This window comes from Entelurus aequoreus, linkage group LG05 (genome assembly GCF_033978785.1).
Source record: "Entelurus aequoreus isolate RoL-2023_Sb linkage group LG05, RoL_Eaeq_v1.1, whole genome shotgun sequence".
NCBI lineage: Eukaryota > Metazoa > Chordata > Actinopteri > Syngnathiformes > Syngnathidae > Entelurus > Entelurus aequoreus.
Genome location: NC_084735.1, coordinates 43,954,798 through 43,974,087, shown reverse-complemented (window position 1 = coordinate 43,974,087; position 19,290 = coordinate 43,954,798). Strand labels below are relative to the sequence as shown.

Genomic DNA, 19,290 nt, shown 5'->3' with positions numbered 1-19,290 from the left:
GGAGGGTTGCTGGTTACTGGGGTTCAATCCCCACCTTCTACCATCCTAGTCACGTCCGTTGTGTCCTTGGGCAAGACACTTCACCCTTGCTCCTGATGGGTGCTGGTTAGCGCTTTGCATGGCAGCTCCCGCCATCAGTGTGTGAATGTGTGTGTGAATGTGGAAATACTGTCAAAGCTCTTTGAGTACCTTGAAGGTAGAAAAGCGCTATTCAAGTATAACCCATTTATTTATTATTTATTTACTACAACAAAATAAAATAAGTCGCCACACTTTAAAAATTACTGTTTTTTTACTTGAAAATAAATTAAAGTACTATAAAGTATGAATGGATGTATACAGTGTAATATGTTTGGGGGCCTTCTAATCTTTTCATGGCTGTTAAGTAGAGGCAACATGGACATCAGCATGGATCTACGTTAGCTTTATTTTTCAACTCACTTACATAAACAACTTACGCAATGTACGTAAAATGTAAGTAAATATGCCAGAGCGTCAATTCCGGTCCTTCAACAATCGCTATAGGCTATATATTGAATATAGCCTATTATTTGCGCACTATAGTGACGCACCGAAAATTCGGCCATCGAACAAAGACTTAGCTCACCGAAACCAGATGTTGTGATGAAGTATCCACTTGTGCTGGTAGGCTGCGTCTTTCCCTGCGCACACAAATGACGTAGCTGACGAAAAAGTCACATATGGGTCGCATTCAGGTCGCATTGTCGTTTAGATGGAAGTCTCATTTGAAATGATAAGATTACAATCGGAGTAGTACTTATTCAAGATGTGGCCTGAATCTCATGCGAAATATTAGTTTTGGAGCAGTTTGGAGCGTTTAGACCGGTAAAAAAAATCTGATCCGTGCCAAGTGTCAAAAATCACATTTAGACTATGTTTACACGGCAGGCCAAAGTGGCCCAAATCAGATTTTTTTTTAAATCTGATTTTTTCCAACTGACTTGTTTAAACTGCAAGTAAAATGTGATTTTAATCAGATTCCAGTTAATTTGTGTCTTTATTACGAATGCTTTTTTTTTGCACTGAATTTATGTCACATCATTTTTTGCATTTGATTTTTGTGAACTGCCTTCTTTTACATCAAATTATACTGACAATTTCATGGGGAAAAAATTCAGTGTATAAAAAAATCAGTGTAAAAAAATTCAGTACTGAAAAATTCTGTGTCGAAAAATTCTCTGCTTCAGAAAGAAAGACTCACTTCTGTCTAACAACCAGCAAATGAGGTGTCAAGGTGTAAGTTACATGACACGGGTCTTGCAAAACAGCATATAAAAGGCAGTTAAAAAACTGGGCTACCTTGGCATAATACAACGTAATTAATATTTCAATGCGGCCCGCTGAATATTTTCAAACCATATAAATTATTCCAATGGTTAAAATCTGTACTTTAGAGTGACATACCATTTCTACGTGTCATGATGTACAGCTAAACTGACTGTGATATGCAATGTGACCAGCAGATGGTGATGAATAATGATCAGGTAAACGTAAGAAGAATACATGTTTGGATGCATTCATAGAGGGAGGAATAAATGTTTGAGCGTAAGCTCGTTGTGCACAAAACAAAATGTGGTCAATAATAGATGAGCAATACACTACGGTGACCATAGGAACAGTAATGTGGATGTTTTTTTTAAAATCCTTTTGCCTTTATTTATCACCGTGTTTGTTGCATCTTTGTTGCTCTTGCTTGGTTATAAAAGATGTCAATCAAGGATGTGGCCTGCAGTAGACGAGCAACATTCATATATTTTAAATATTCGGTGTTCTATTGTTCATAGTTCTATTGTAAATGCCACATTCTGTATTTTCATGTACATTTGAGTGTCTTTATCAGTAACAAACAAAACAGACCATCTCAAAACAAATTGCATTTTTAAATATTTTACTTAATTATACAAATATGAGTTCCATATGAGTTGGGAAATTGTGTTGGATGTAAATATAAACGGAATACAATGATTTGCAAATTCTTTTCAACCCATATTCAATTGAATGCACTACAAAGACAAGAATATTTGATGTTCAAACTCATACACTTTATAATGTTTTTGCAAATAATAATTAACTTAGAATATCATGGCTGCAACACGTGCCAAAGTAGTTGGGAAAGGGCATGTTCACCACTGTGTTACATGGCCTTTCCTTTTAACAACACTCAGTAAACGTTTGGGAACTGAGGAGACACATTTTCTAAGCTTCTCAGGTGGAATTCTTTCCCATTCTTGCTTGATGTACAGCTTAAGTTGTTCAACAGTCCGGGGGTCTCCGTTGTGGTATTTTAGGCTTCATAATGCGCCACACATTTTCAATGGGAGACAGGTCTGGACTACAGGCAGGCCAGTCTAGTACCCGCACTCTTTTACTATGAAGCCACGTTGATGTAGACTAGACTTAGACTTAGACCTCCTTTTTATTGTCATTCAAATTTGAACTTTACAGCACAGATAAGAACGAAATTTCGTTACATAAGCTCTTGGTAGTGCAGGATAAAAAAAGCAATAAGGTGCATATATAAATAAATAAATATATATAAATAATATATATATAATATATATATAAAATAAATAAATATATATAAATAAATAAATAAATAAATAAATAGATTACTGTTCAGATAAATATATTGCACTTTTTCACATGCGTCCACGTTTATGGATGTATGTTATATTGTCTTTTTTATTCCAGCGAGTTAATCCATTTTGGGAGTTGAGGGGATAATTTAATTATGATGCGTTTAAGAGTCTTATGGCCTGAGGGAAGAAGCTGTTACAGAACCTGGAGGTTCTGCTTCGGAGGCTGCGGAACCTCTTTCTAGAGTCCAGCAGTGAAAACAGTCCTTGGTGGGGGTGGGAGGAGTCTTTGCAGATTTTCTGAGCCCTGGTCAGGCAGCGGGTTTTTGCGATCTCCTGGATAGGAGGAAGAGGAGTCCTGATGATCTTTTCCGCCGTCCTCACCACTCTCTGGAGAGACTTCCAGTCTGAGGCATTGCATGCTCCAGTCCAGACAGAGATGCTGTTGATCAGCAGGCTCTCTATAGTGCCTCTGTAGAATGTGGTGAGAACGGGGGGAGGGAGCTGTGCTCTTTTCATCCGACGCAAAAAGTGCATGCGCTGCTGAGCTCTTTTTACAAGAGCTCCGGTGTGTAGGGACCAGGTTATATTGTCAGTTATCTGCACCCCCAGGAACTTGGTGCTGCTTACTATCTCCACCGCTGTGCCGTTGATGGAGAGTGGAGCGTGGCTGGACTGGTGCTTCCTGAAGTCAACGATGATCTCCTTGGTCTTGTTGACATTCAGGACCAGGTTGTTGGTTCTGCACCAGTCAACCAGATGTTTCACGTCCTCCCTGTAGTCCATGTCGTTGTTGTCACGGATGAGGCCCACTACTGTCGTGTCGTCCGCATACTTACCGCATGTAACACGTGGCTTGGCATTGTCTTGCTGAAATAAGCAGGGTCGTCCATGGTAATGTTGCTTTGATGGCAACATATGTTGCTCCAAAACCTGTATGTATCTTTCAGCATTTATGGCGCCTTCACACATGTGTAAGTTACCCATGTCTTGGGCACTAATACACCCCCATACCATCACAGATGCTGGCTTTTCAACTTTGCGCCTATAACAATCCGGATGGTTCTTTTCCTCTTTGGTCCGGAGGACACGACGTCCACAATTTCCAAAAACAATTTGAAATGTGGACTCGTCAGACCACAGAACACTTTTCCACTTTGTATCAGTCCATCTTAGATGAGCTCAGGCCCAGCAAAGCCGACGGCGTTTCTGGGTGTTGTTGAAAAACGGTTTTCGCCTTGCATAGGAGAGTTTTAACTTGCACTTACTGATGTAGCGACCAACTGTAGTTACTGACAGTGGGTTTCTGAAGTGTTCCTGAGCCCATGTGGTGATATCCTTTACACACTGATGTCGCTTGTTGATGCAGTACAGCCTGATGGATCGAAGGTCACAGCCTTAGCTGCTTACGTGCAGTGATTTCTCCAGATTCTCTGAACCCTTTGATGATATTACGGACCGTAGATGGTGAAATCCCTAAATTCCTTGCAATAGCTGGTTGAGAAATGTTTTTCTTAAACTGTTCAACAATTTGCTCACGCATTTGTTGACAAAGTGGTGACCCTCACCCCATCCTTGTTTGTGAATGACTGAGCATTTAATGGAATCTACTTTTATACCCAATCATGGCACCCACCTGTTCCCAATTTGCCTGTTCACCTGTGGGATGTTCCAAATAAGTGTTTGATGAGCATTCCTCAACTTTATCAGTATTTATTGCCACCTTTCCCAACTTCTTTGTCACATGTTGCTGGCATCAAATTCTAAAGTTAATGATTATTTGCAAAAAAAAAAAGTTTATCAGTTTGAACATCAAATATGTTGTCTTTGTAGCATATTCAACTGAATATGGGTTGAAAATGATTCGCAAATCATTGTATTCCGCTTATATCTACATCTAACACAATTTCCCAACTCATATGGAAACAGGGTTTGTATGACAGTCAGAATGTACCAAAATGTACCAAAATAATAATTAAGATTATTTTTATCAATATTGAAATCACGATTATTATTAATCATTATTATTTGTTATGTTTGGTAAAATAGTGTTGGGGTGTGAACTCGAAGCCATCATGTCATTTGTAATATCTGATAAAAATGCTCTAGATTATCCATTTACTTGTTTTTGTTCATTAATAGTATCAGCGTGTCAGCTTTTTTATCACATTATCGCTTTATCTCTATTTTTATATTTTCATAGAGAGAGGTATTCTTTAAATTATGTACATTGAGAGTTTGAGCACACATCTGTCATGTAGGTATTAATTGTACACCATGAAACATTAACAAAATGCTATGTCACATGAATGGTTATTAAAGTAATTACTTTGTGAAATGAAAAAAACACAAGTAATATCAAAAACATGGTGTTTACTTTTTGATATCAATATAAAACACAAAGCAGTTTGGCTAATGAAGATAAAGTCAAGAGTTGTTCTTCCCCAACAACCATGTACTTCAGTGGAACAGTTTGGCCAACAAAAATAAACAGGAGTGATACTCTCCACATCTAATACGCAATCTTTGTGCCTCACTGACAACTCGGCCTGCGTTCAATTCGATTAAATGACAAAACATTTTAGCTAGTAGTAATGTTATTGGAACACTAACAAAGTTAGCAGTTAAATTAAAGCAGGGGTCACCAACGCGGTGCCCGCGGGCACCAGGTCGCCCGTAAGGACCAAATGAGTCGCCCGCGGGCCTGTTCTAAAAAAAAATAAATAAAATAAAATAAAAAAAATAAAAAAATAAAAAAAATTAAAAAATATTAAATCTACATAGAAAAACACAAGATACACTTTCAATCAGTGCATCAACCCAAACAACCTCCCCCATGCACACTCATCCACACCCACTCACACAAAAGGGGTTATTTCTTTCTGCTACCAATATTCTGGTTCCCACAACATAGACAACACATCTGCAAGGGACACAGTCCCTGAAGCACACATGATTGTATAGGCTGCTGGTCCACTAACATTTTCATTAATTACTATTTTTTATGTAATTATTTTTATATTGTTTTACTTTCTTTTTTATCCAAGAAAATGTTTTTTATTTATTTATCTTATTTTATTTTATTTTTTAAAAAAAGGGCCTTATCTTCAACAGACCAGGTTGTCAATGCAATTAGATTTGTTTAAAGGGTTTTTTAAACCAGGCCCAGTCCAGATAATGTCCAAGTCGGACTCAGCAACACTCACCTTCATTCATGTACACAGAAAAAAATTAGGGAACACAACAGATTGCATATAATTTATAAACAAAATTACATTTTCAAAATAAGCATTTATGTACAGTCCAGATTATGTCCAGCTCACTCAAATTAGGGAACACAACAACAGATATCATATAATCTATAAACATAATTATACTTTCAAAATAAGCCTTTGAGGACTTATCTTTTTTTCAATGTTTTTTGGCATCATTATCGTTTTCAACCATGTAACTTTCTAAAGTTAGAAAATACTGAATAAATGTTTTAAAGAAAGTAATACTAAGTGAATATCTGTTTTTGGCCTTAAAAATAAAATTTTTACCGAGTACTATAATTAAATTGACTAAATCATGATTGTCAACGAACTCTCCTAAAATAACAGAAACCACATTAAGCTTCATAAACAAACCAATCCTTAAACACATTTTTTCAACTTCCACCCAAAACAAAGACACAATATGACAATACCAAAACAAATGCAGGGTGGATTCAGGCTCCTGACAACAAAATCGGCAATCATCTGACTCTGTCATATTCCATAATTTTAACATTTTCCCTGTGGGTGAGAAGTTATAAATAATTTTAATTTGAAAATAACGATTTTGCACCTCGATAGTGGTTTTATAGATTAGTTTGAATATGGCATCCCATGGCAACGGGCAGTCAAAAAAGTCCTCCCATTTTCCATTTGTGTTGTATGAGGCAGCCTTCAAAGATTTCTTTATTAAATAAAAATTATGTATTTTTCTATTTATTTTAGTTCCTTTTTGCCAACTAGAATTTCTTATTAGAGGTTTACAAACTAATAATTTAGTAGTTCCATAATTAATTATTTGTTTCCATCTTTTCCCAATTACTCCAGTTAGTTGATAAAATGAAAAGCTTGAGCAAGCATCACCATACATAGCTCTAAATTCATCATACTTCATAATTTTACCATTCTCATTGATAATATCATTGACAAAAATGATTCCTCTTTCAAACATATTTTTCCAAAAGAAAGGCTTTCCATCTATTACAATATTAGAGTTCATCCATATTAACTGCTGCAAAATATCGTCTCTTTTTTCTGGCACATAAAATTGAAAACACCACTATGAGTGGATTGTTTCCTTTATGAACCCCGCCATGTTTCCCAGCAGACTCTCTGGGAGGGGATCACTTGTTTAAAAGGATACAATTTCTTTTGATACACTACATGTTTTTTGTCCAACAGGACATTTGTGTACCACTCAATGTTTAAATACATCTTTGGAACAATTGATGCTTTTAAAGACAGACACATAGCTTCAAGGTTGAGAAGTTTCAGGCCCCCATATTCATACTCTTTGTACAAAACCTTTCTTTTAATCTTTTCTGGTTTGCCGTTCCAGACAAAATCGAAGACCCTCCGCTCATAAATCTTAAAAAAGTTTTGTGATGGAGCTGGTAATGACAAAAACAAATAAATAAATTGAGGAATAATTAACGAGTTGGCAATAGACATTTTACCATACAAGGTTAGGGATTTCCCTTTCCATAATTGCATAATTTTGTCCAGCTTTCTTAGTCGATTATCATAATTTACTGAGCCTAGATCTTCCAGATTTTCTGGGACAACAACACCAAGTATGTTAACTGGTCCATCTGTCCACAAAACAGGCACTTTGCATTCCATTCGAAAGGACGTTCCCTTTAGATTTCCGATCCTTAACATTTTACATTTATCATAATTAAGCTTAAGGCCAGATTGCTGTGAAAATATGTCCAAAAGATTAAGAAGGTTCCGCAAACAATGAGGAAAAATCTTATCTTTGTGAATCAGCCTTTTCTGACATGAACTTCATCAAGAACAAACACAGAACACGCCTCACTGATGCACATCTGCAAGACTCACTCAGAGTTGCAGTGTCAAGTTACACACCAGAGTACAACACACTAGTTAACAGCATGCAATGCCAGGCTTCCCACTAACTGACAAAGAAACAGATAACAGATTTGGTGTCCAGTTCAAAGTGTGACATGATTTAAAAATTTGAGAGTTTACTTTTGTATTTTACATGAGTTATTATTTGTACAAACATGGTGCAAAGTAATTCATGATTTGTTAAAAAATTTTAGTGGCTAGCTAGTTAAAATGGGATATTGTGATTTCACAAGACTGTCTTAGAAGTGATCATTTGAAAATGTGCACTTACAGAAAATATAAAAATAAAGTGTTGCATATTGATATTTATCTGTTTCTATATATATTTATTGTGAGAAATCATTAAGATGATCAGTGTTTCCACAAAGATAAATATCATTAATTATTGATAATAACAGAGTTAAAGGTAAATTGAGCAAATTGGCTACTTCTGGCAATTTATTTAAGTGTGTATCTAACTGGTAGCCCTTCGCATTAATCAGTACCCAAGAAGTAGCCCTTGGTTTCAAAAAGGTTGGTGACCCCTGAATTAAAGGATGAGTGAGCATCCCAGTAAACAAACTAAACAAGTTGTGGCAACGTTCCCGACACATCACCCATAAGGGTGATGAATGGATGGTCAGCGCCTGAGAGCTGCGGCCTACCATCATGACCTCGCCCTTACCTCTGTTGCTAGATATCGAGATGTACGTTGTATTATGTATATGTGCTTTGCTATGGAGGTTTTTTTCCACTCCAGACTAGGCCCCCTTAGGAGCACAGTCTAGATTGTATTTATTTACTCATCCTTCCCCAGAGTTTTACCTTTTCCCCCTCTTTTACGGGGCGCCTTGTGGCGACCCATCAGCGTTCCTGTTCTGTAACCCTGTACACTGTTTGTTTGTCTAATCTTGAACGGGTTTGTGCTGAAAACAAAGTTTTGTTGTACTTGTGCAATGACAATAAAGACCTACCTGCTGCATGGTAACTCTCAGTCCCAGCAGCTGACGGAAGGACACTAGTTGCATGTTGAAAATGAAACCGCAATATCATATATTTTTCTCCTCCAACAGCATTGCGCTCTTAAACGCACACAGGGCCTCCACAGAAGTAGAAGCGGTGGAAATGAAGTGAAACGAAGCGATCAGCTCCGTTTACTCGGAGGGAACATTTTCAAATCAAAGTCTGTGTAGTCGCCGCCATGTTTTCGCGAGCCGAACGGCTCTAGTGTGCATGCGCAGGCGCTGCGGAGCTTCAGTTTTCAGAAAGTAAATATTGTTGCCTAAAATGCATTAATAAATACAGTTTTTTCGTGGTTTCCCTCCGGGTATTCCGGCTTACTCCCACCTCCAAAGACATGCACCAGGGGATAGGTTGATTGGCAACACTAAATTGGGCCTTACGTGTGAATGTGAGTGTTGTCTGTCTATCTGTGTTGGCCTTGTGATGAGGTGGCGACTTGGCCAGGGTGTACCCCGCCTACCACCCGCAGCCAAGATAGACTCCTGCGACCCCGAAAGGGACAAGCGGTAGAAAATGGATGGATGGACGGTAATTAATCATTTAAACGGTATTACTAACCGTCTGGAATTTTACCGCGGTTTATCATTATACCATTTACCGTTACATCCCTAATATGTATATATATTTAACACAACAAAAATGCAAACAACACGGCAAATTATGAACGCAAAGGGTAAAAAAAACACCTACCATCTGATATAATATCACTTTTCTGCAGAACTTTGTGAGAATAATCTGTTTCCGCGTCTGTCCCTGACGTTTCAGGCTAGCCGCTCTGTAAACAAACCCCGCCCACACTGCTTGGTGCCTTTTCTGAGCTGCTGTGACGTGGATTATCGCAATAACTTGTATATCACTCAAATGCGCAGATTCCAACCATTGACATATTTTCTGTAGATCAAGACGTACAGTAATTTGAAAACAGCTCTGCACGTCATATAAGCAGCTACAGTTTCGATGTTAAAAGTCTAAAAAAAATTATCTGCAAGTGTCCGGTGTGCTGGATTGAATATCTTAACGGGCTGTAATTTGCCAATCCATCAGGATCGGTGTTTGTGATCTGCATTAAAAGACGTGAATCGGCAATGGCTGATCAAAAACTTTTTCACAAAAATCAGCTAATGCCATTTGATCGGCACATCCCTAGTCATTGTGTATTATTTTTAATTGCATTCACAGTGGTGCATTTTTCGCAAAAAATATTTTTTATTTATTATCGTTTTGTGCACAATACACATGCCACAATAAAAATGTTTTAAACTGTATTTGAGTATTTTTGTTTGGGCCAAAACATTTAATCTTTTTCTTTAATTATTAGTAATTGATTAGTTATTAAAAGCAATTGAAGGTCCAGTGTGATAGATTATTAACCATGAACTGTATTTCTTTTTTTCTTATTGCCATTTTTCTCATGTAATGTCAGTCACCCAGTTGGTATCTCTTCAAAGTTTGCCATGTTTATAAAAATAAATGTTTAATCTACTACTGACTGTATTTTCTTCCTTTCTGCCACCAGCTAACCTCACCGGACACCCTGAAAAGGTTGGCATGGAGAACTTTGAGCTCCTCAAAGTGTTGGGCACTGGAGGTAAACAATATAATATATTTTATATTTACAGCTAATTTGATGAGTAACTAAATATGAGCTAACACACAACAATGCCATGGTACCCTTATACGCTTTTGTTTTTTGGAGCAGTGGGCATTGGTTAAATTTTTGGTAGTGAAATGCTCCCATTTCTCAGCAGTGTGCATCGCGGTGTTTTGGGCTCTGTCTTTCAAAGTTTCTACTGTAACTTCCGTTGTAATGTTTATTGTGATACATACTCATACTCATTCTTATTTTTAAAGGAATGATATATCAATAGACCAAAGGTTATAACCCTAATTACCAGCCATATCAACCCTTAGCCACAGTGTGTGTTAAGCTTTAAAAGGGTCCTATTATGATTTTTTTCTACATTTAATACACTCGGGATCTTTCTGTGTGGAGTTTTCATGTTCTCCCTGTGACTGCGTGGGTTCCCTCCGGGTACTCCGGCTTCCTCCCACCTCCAAAGACATGCACCTGGGGATAGGTTGATTGGCAACACTAAATTGGCCCTAGTGTGTGAATATGAGTGTGAATGTTGTCTGTCTATCTCTGTTGGCCCTGCGATGCAGTGGCGACTTGTCCAGGGTGTACCCCGCCTTCCGCCCGAATGCAGCTGAGATAGGCTCCAGCACCCCCTGCGATCCCAAAAGGGACAAGCGGTAGAAAATGGATGGATGGAATACACTTCCTTGTGGTTTACATAACATATAATGGTGGTACGTTGGTCAAATGTTTGCATAGATTTGTTTTACAGACCATCTTCAAACCGCTTTCTGACTGTCTCTTCAGAATTCGCAGTTTTATAGGGGGTGTGATTTATGTGCCGAAACCCCCTCCAAGCCAAAAGCACCCCTCGACTGTGTCTTCTCCCCAGCAGCTATGTTGTAGTTTTTAGCACTTCCATGTTAAGTCTACAGGCATTTATAAGTCAGAAGTATACACTACATTTTCTTAGAAATGGAAAGAATGGATGATTTTTAGCATGCATATACATTTACGAGCCAGTTTGCCCCACAACAAGGGAGGAAAAAAAAGGGGAAACTTATTGACTACAACTTTGGAATACAACTGTATAAAAATGGCGGATTTGCACAAAGCTCTTTGGGTAAACCTCTACCATTTATGGAGATATTTGCTGGCGTAACTAAGGCAAAATATGTCACTAAAGTTTCAAATTTCAAATGGCTCATTTGGCAAGAGCCATGCCTCCATGGTTTGATTTCATATTTTTGGGACTTATGGAGATCCCAAATACACAAAAACAGACACTAACAGGTAAGTAAAGTTGATTTTGCGTAATACAACCCCTTTAAGTTATTACTACTCGTTATATATATAAAATTGAATTTATAAATTGTATATTTTGACCTTGTTGATTTCAGCAAGAGGAGAGTCACTCAAGCTTGCCTAAAGGAAGTTGTTGTTTGAGCAAAGAGTAGATCGGAAAAAAGGTCGGATGTCATTACACAACATAAGTTATACTCACAGTGTTATAAAATAAATAACACTTTAACCATCAATCAGCAAATTAACAGTAAGATGACACATTCACGGGTAGAGTGGTCAACTTTCTCACTACACATTAAGGGATAGGTGCACATGCCAAGGTGGTGTTAAAATAATGTAGGCCTATATTGATACTTTAATCTGATTCAGTTTGAAATACAGAAAGTGTGCATGTTCCCTTTTAATCCTTACTCCATCATTGTGTAATGTCATGTCAACCTCAAAGAAAACACAATTTGGCTGTAACACCCATTCCGTTAGCCTTTTGCAAAGAAAGGTGCACAGACATGTCCTATTTTGTATCGTAGTCTTTTTTACATTTAATATATATTTTAGTGTTATTAATTTTTGTATTGTTTCAGTATTGTTAAACTGTTTGTGTGGAACATTTTACAGTAAAATTGTTTAACGTGAACGTTATCCAGAACCTACATATTTGTTATTGTGCCATATTCAAAATAGGGATCTCGCTGTCAAAGCATGAGCATATGGCTTTAACTTATGGAATGTTTATGATAAAAATATAAGCAAAATCAAATCATAATATTTACATACAATATTTTAGAACATCCATCCATCCATAATCTACCGCTTGTCCCTTTCGGGGTCGCGGGGGGTCGCTGGAGCCTATCTCAGCTGCATTCGGGCGGAAGGCGGAGTACACCCTGGACAAGTCGCAGAGATTCTCAAACTGGGGCACAGGCTCCATCGAGTGGTATGCCAAATAATCACCTAATTAAATATTCAAACACAGTGTTTCGTTCAAACTGTGTGTATTGTTACAGTGGCCAAAACTATTACATATACTTGTTAACTAAAACCTCCACCATGTTTTAATCAATATTTAGGCCTACTACAGTAAGCTACTGTAATGTTGGTCATTAAGGTGGTACTTGTTTTCTGAGGTGGTGCTGGGTGAAAAAGGGTTGAACAAGAGTTAAACAACAATTAATAAAATAACACCTCCTTATATGAGCTAGTTTTCTGAGACAATATTTAAATCCAACTTTGTCTTTGCTTGTCACACATTGCAGTCATCAAGGGCTGCAAAGACAACCACATGACCTTCACAAATACCTTCTTTAACCCCTGTTGTCCTCTAGGCCTTCCTACCTTCATAAAATATTGTCCCAGGCTAGTCAGGAAGGATAACCTCATATTCTCTTCCCATATCTTGTAACAGTAAGGAATCAATGACCGCTCTAGCCTTCATGTATATTGATACTCCATCTTTAATCAGGGTTAATGACAATGGTCAAGAAATAGGTAACACGTTCACGGCTAATGTCGTTGGCCATTTTGTCCTCTCTTAGCTTTTAATGACGTTCATTTTTACGGTCATGGAAAACTGCTGCTTTGGAGACATAATTAAGTCTACACAGTTAACTAAAAAATAGTGTTACTGTAATATCCTCGGTGTAACTTGTAGAACTGTGTGAGCTATCTAACTCAAGGCAGTGAGCACACATTGCAGCGTCAGCCTCAGGCGCACGCAGCCAAAACATGCTGCAACTAGTTCTGTAGCAAATCTCTTTTTAACAACCCATTAATCTGGTCACTACAGTGTGTAGGATGAATGTTTATTTAAAGACATTTGAATTAGTGAAAATATAAATACATTCAAGGATATGTAAAAAAACAATAAAAAAAAGTAAAGAGTTATATCCAAAAAAAGTAAGTTGGGGTTGTCTTTTTAAATGTCCTTCATTTGTTCTGTGTACAGTGTGAGGGATTTAAGAGTTAATTTATGTATATTTTAAATATAAGAGCTGATTTACACTAAAACTCGACCCACCCATATTCACCTTTTCCAACGCAAAGGGACATATGAAAGTTATTAGCAGGGTAATAAAAGGGGATCTTTTGGACCATTTCATTTTAGACACAGTTTTATATATTTCTACAAATCTAGGATTTGTAGAAAGAGGTCTGCTGTATTTAAAAGAGTTAACAGTCAATATATGGGACAATTGAGGTCCTTTATGAGACAAACCAATTTAGCCTAGTATTCGAGATGTCCTGGCTAATATGGGACATTTAGCAACCCTATACACAGGCAAACTACCACTACCAGTGGAATCTAATAACTATGAACTATTTTGAAACAAGGTGCCAAAAGCGGCCTTTTCCCAGCATGCTTTACTGCACTTGTTTTGTAATATGTTGCACAGCTTCCGTGTTTGAGTTCACATAGCTGTTATCAATATTTCTCTTAGTAGTTATAGTAGTAATTGCTTTGTTGTCATTTTTGCGTTTGCTGTAGGATGTAGCATTATATATTTACATGTTGGATGCAATTTTGAGACCTGTTTCTCCTTGTCTATGTTTCACTGTGGTCAAACGTGCCCATCTAAATACAATCTGATTGCATTTTTTTTTTTTTCTAAATTGCCTATGTTTTACAATTAACTTAATGTTGGACACTTGTGCTTATCTTTCTCCAGCTTATGGAAAAGTGTTTTTGGTGAGAAAGAACAGCGGCCATGATGCAGGCCAACTCTATGCAATGAAGGTAAGCCTTAACATTAGATGGTTATTGAGGTTATTCTGACTTTTTATTAACTAGTGATATCTAAAATTTAGTTTTCATTCCCTAAATATATGAAGAATCCTTAGAATCACTGGAAATTTGATTCACAATTTGTACTGTTACCCATACACTCATTTATTTGTGGTGGCCCGCTGATAATATATTTAGAATACAAACCCCATTTCCATATGAGTTGGGAAATTGTGTTGGAGGTAAATATAAACGGAATACAATGATTTGCAAATCCTTTTCAACCCATATTCAATTGAATGCACTACAAAGACAAGAATGTTTGATGTTCAAACTCATAAACTGTATATTTTTTTGCAAATAATAATTAACTTAGAATTTCATGGCTGCAACACGTGCCAAAGTAGTTGGGAAAGGGCATGTTCACCACTGTGTTACATGGCCTTTCCTTTTAACAACACTCAGTAAACATTTGGGAACTGAGGAGACACATTTTTTAAGCTTCTCAGGTGGAATTCTTTCCCATTCTTGCTTGATGTACAGCTTAAGTTGTCCAACAGTCCGGGGGTCTCAGTTGTGGTATTTAAGGCTTCATCATGCGCCACACATTTTCAACGGGAGACAGGTCTGGACTACAGGCAGGCCAGTCTAGTACCCGCACTCTTTTACTATAAAGTCACGTTGATGTAACACGTGGCTTGGCATTGTCTTGCTGAAATAAGCAGGGGCGTCTATGGTAACGTTGCTTGGATGGCAACATATGTTGCTCCAAAACCTGTATGTACCTTTCAGCATTAATGGCGCCTTCACAGATGTGTAAGTTACCCATGTCTTGGGCACTAATACACCTCCATACCATCACAGATGCTGGCTTTTCAACTTTGCGCCTATAACAATCCGGATGGTTCTTTTCCTCTTTGGTCCGGAGGACACGACGTCCACAGTTTCCAAAAACAATTTGAAATGTGGACTCGTCAGACCACAGAACACTTTTCCACTTTGTATCAGTCCATCTTAGATGAGCTCAGGCCCAGCGAAGCCGACGGCGTTTCTGGGTGTTGTTGAAAAACGGTTTTCGCCTTGCATAGGAGAGTTTTAACTTGCACTTACAGATGTAGCGACCAACTGTAGTTACTGACAGTGGGTTTCTGAAGTGTTCCTGAGCCCATGTGGTGATATCCTTTACACACTGATGTCGCTTGTTGATGCAGTACAGCCTGATGGATCAAAGGTCACGGGCTTAGCTGCTTACGTGCAGTGATTTCTCCAGATTCTCTGAACCCTTTGATGATATTACGGACCGTAGATGGTGAAATCCCTAAATTCCTTGCAATAGCTGGTTGAGAAAGGTTTTTCTTAAACTATTCAACAATTTGCTCACGCATTTGTTGACAAAGTTGTGACCCTCGCCCCATCCTTGTTTGTGAATGACTGAGCATTTCATGGAATCTACTTTTATACCCAATCATGGCACCCACCTGTTCCCACTTTGCCTGTTCACCTGTGGGATGTTCCAAATAAGTGTTTGATGAGTATTCCTCAACTTTATCAGTATTTATTGCCACCTTTCCCAACTTCTTTGTCACATGTTGCTGGCATCAAATTCTAAAGTTAATGATTATTTGCAAAAAAAAAAAAGTTTATCAGTTTGAACATCAAATATGTTGTCTTTGTAGCATATTCAACTGAATATGGGTTGAAAATTATTTGCAAATCATTGTATTCCGTTTATATTTACATCTAACACAATTTCCCAACTCATATGGAAACAGGGTTTTTAGATTTGGCGCTACCTGCTCTCCTTCGCTCATATACACATTGTAATGGAGCTGTCTGATTGTAGCTTGTAGGCATCATAACTGCTTCTCAACATAACTCATAAGCACCTGGTCTGCTAAAAAAATGGGAAGACGTAGTAGCAGAAATCAGTGTTGCCAACTTATCTACCATCTTACTATATTTAAGGAGTATTCAGAGTCCTCCAGCATCCATTTTTAAAAAAAGCAACCAACGAAATTCCAACATGACAGCAGGTGTTTTTCTTCTTTACGAGCAACTTGTACTGATGTGGGCCCAACCCCACTATGTAATTTTTTTTTACAGGTGGCTCTGTCTTGGTTGTGACATTAAAAATGCTTTAAATTGTACATATTTGTTTTGCTTTTCATGTTTTTTTCCCACTTTTTGTTTCCCAAATTACATGTGCATGTTGCATAGCCAATTCCGCAAATTAGACAGTAATTCGATCACTCCTTCAAAGTTGTAATGATAACCACCATCTTTCATAATCCAAAGTAATACATTGTAAAAAGTTTTGCGCACTTAAGCCCTGATCTACTTAAGGTTTGTGTGTATTAAAACATGTGCAAACTTGATAGTACACTCAAAGCTGACCTACTTAACTTGAGCGCAGAGGATTGCGTCTCTTAAAGGGGAACTGCACTTAAAAAAAAAAAAAAAAAAAAAATGTTGCCTTTCGTTCACAGTCATTATGAGAGACAATAAGACAAAAATTTTTTTTGTTGCTTTCTAACATGTACAAATCAGCTCATTTTAGGTGGCTAGCAATGCAGCTAATGGGAGCAATCAATTCTACCTCTAAATCACTTTAAATTGCATTATAAAACCGTCAACAATACTTTATTTATGTTCCGTAACCCGAATAATAACCAAGCTGTAGCAACATTGTTATTGTAAGAGCGAACACAGAGGAACTCTTTTTCTGGCGTAGTAACACATTGCCATGCTACGGTATTAGCCGTAGAAGCTAACTACGGCAAGAGATAAGCTAGCTTCTATGTCAACACGAAACACGTTTTAGTTTGTAATGCACAACACTGCGATAGGACAATAACCTGTACTGGCTGAAAAACATGAACAATCATATTAGTGTCTGTAAAGTATTAGCCAACATCAGTGATGTGCGGTGGGGTTCATGGCTGGTGAGGCACTGACTTCATCACAGTCAGATTTACAAACATATGAACCCTAAAGAGTATCTTATTCACCATTTGATTGGCAGCAGTTAACGGGTTATGTTTAAAAGCTCATACCAGCATTCTTCCCTGCTTGGCACTCAGCATCAAGGGTTGGAATTGGGGTTTAAATCACCAAAAATAATTCCCGGGCGCGGCGCCGCTGCTGCCCACTGCTCCCTTCACCTCCCAGGGGGTGAGCAAGGGGATGGGTCAAATGCAGAGGACAAATTTCACCACACCTAGTGTGTGTGACAATCATTGGTACTTTAACTTAACTTTAACTTTACACATACAAACTGTAGCACACAAAAAAGCACGTTTAATAAAAAAAAAACTTTATTATGGTCTTACCTTTACTTACAAATGAAGTCCATGCGCAGCTCCTTTTGAACAAAAGTATCGATAACTTGTTTATAGAAGTCTTCCTTATCTTTCTTCAGTTTTAAAAGTCTCTCTGTCTCGATGGAGATGATCCTTTAATTATTACCTCCTGCTTCGATTGAAAGTCCAGTTTAGAAAACTGTTTTATTTTAGATATGTAATCCTCCATGTTAATAGTCAAGGCAAGAGGAAAAAATAAACGATCGCTGCTAACTGTTGCTGCTTGTTGTCACTTCTTCTGCAGCCGAGTAGTCACAAGAATGATCTCTGGGATCACTACCGCCCTCTACCACCAGGAGGCGGGATTACTGCAAGCCTCACACAGTGCGTCTTTTGCAGCCGTTTTATGATTGCTCAACACAAAAAATACGTTACACACATACAGGTGTTGACAAAATACACTGTACATTATATACCTCAGCTAACTAAACTATGGAAATGTATAATATAATTCATATAGCAATACGGTCTGACTGCACAGCAGGCCAGCAGTTAGCCGAGTAATTGCGCAATCCATGGTGAGGTTCAACTCAGTGACGTGCCTCAACTGGCTGGTGACTCACCGCAAGTCTCTTCTCAGTATTTGAACGGCAAATGTGAAAATTCAGTGATTTTGAATAAAAATAATCTAAAACTGGTGAAGTTAAATGGAAAATAACTTTATAGTATAATCACTGGATACATATAACAATTTAATTTTTTTTTTTTCTTTTTACATTTTTTTTCTTTCCATGATGGCACGTGAGGCCCCGCCTCACCTGCCTCCCCTGACTGCACGTCACTGGCCAACATTTCATATTTTGTTTGTATACAGCTGAGCTAGCCAGAGAGTTCATATTTTGTTTGTATACAGCTGAGCTAGCCAGAGAGCGTATGCAGTGTAGTTGTAGTAACACGCATTCGTGCTGCGTGTATCATCATCGGTATATAGTGACTCACTCGATGGACAGTTGTGCGTCTGCTCCAGCTGGTCGGGGACGTTTCCTGTTGATTTTGGATTAGCAATCCATTTATGTCGAACTAGCTTGTCTTCAAGTTCAGCACTTTAAGCGTCGCTTTCACCTCACTCTCCCAACTTCCACATGCTCCACGGCCTCACCGTCTTCTTTGTGCTCACTTTTATAAGCAGTAGTTAATCTTCAGTATATTTAGTTGAAAAAAGATAAGGTTGTTAATCCTTAATTGTTCAAAAAATAGTCATCTTTGTTGTCTGTTGCCAAGTCTGCCATGATTAGAACACACACGCGTGTTTGATTCCAGGAGTAGGAACAAATAGTTGTTGCCAGAAGTCAGATGTGTGCTGCTAAGGAAACAGAAATCAATGCGCGGAAGAAATCAGTCCTGGAAATGAATGATCAAAATGATCAAAATACGTTAAATATTGAACATATTACATATTGTCATGAACGTGTCTGTTACTACATTATATACTGTATAGACTCGCAGTGTGTAAATAAAATGTTGCTGGAGGGTTTTGAAGTTGTTTTAGAGGGCTTTGAAGGCTACAACAGTGACTCTCTTTAGCCGCATCTTTCAAGCGTTTTTTACCATTTTCAAAATCGTAAAAAAAAGACGTGTGTTCTTGTCTCTCATAGTGATTATACAC

General features: G+C 37.9%; 1 protein-coding gene across 2 annotated transcripts in view; it reads left to right on the top strand.

The window, feature by feature from the left end:
- Window positions 1-19,290, top strand: part of rps6ka4 (ribosomal protein S6 kinase, polypeptide 4) — a 54,808-nt gene that overhangs the window by 2,909 nt on the left and 32,609 nt on the right. For both annotated transcript variants that reach the window (XM_062048166.1, XM_062048165.1), the window contains exons 2-3: window positions 10,242-10,313; window positions 14,270-14,337. In XM_062048166.1, the coding sequence (XP_061904150.1) occupies window positions 10,242-10,313; window positions 14,270-14,337 (140 nt within the window). The remainder of the gene's footprint in view (window positions 1-10,241; window positions 10,314-14,269; window positions 14,338-19,290) is intronic.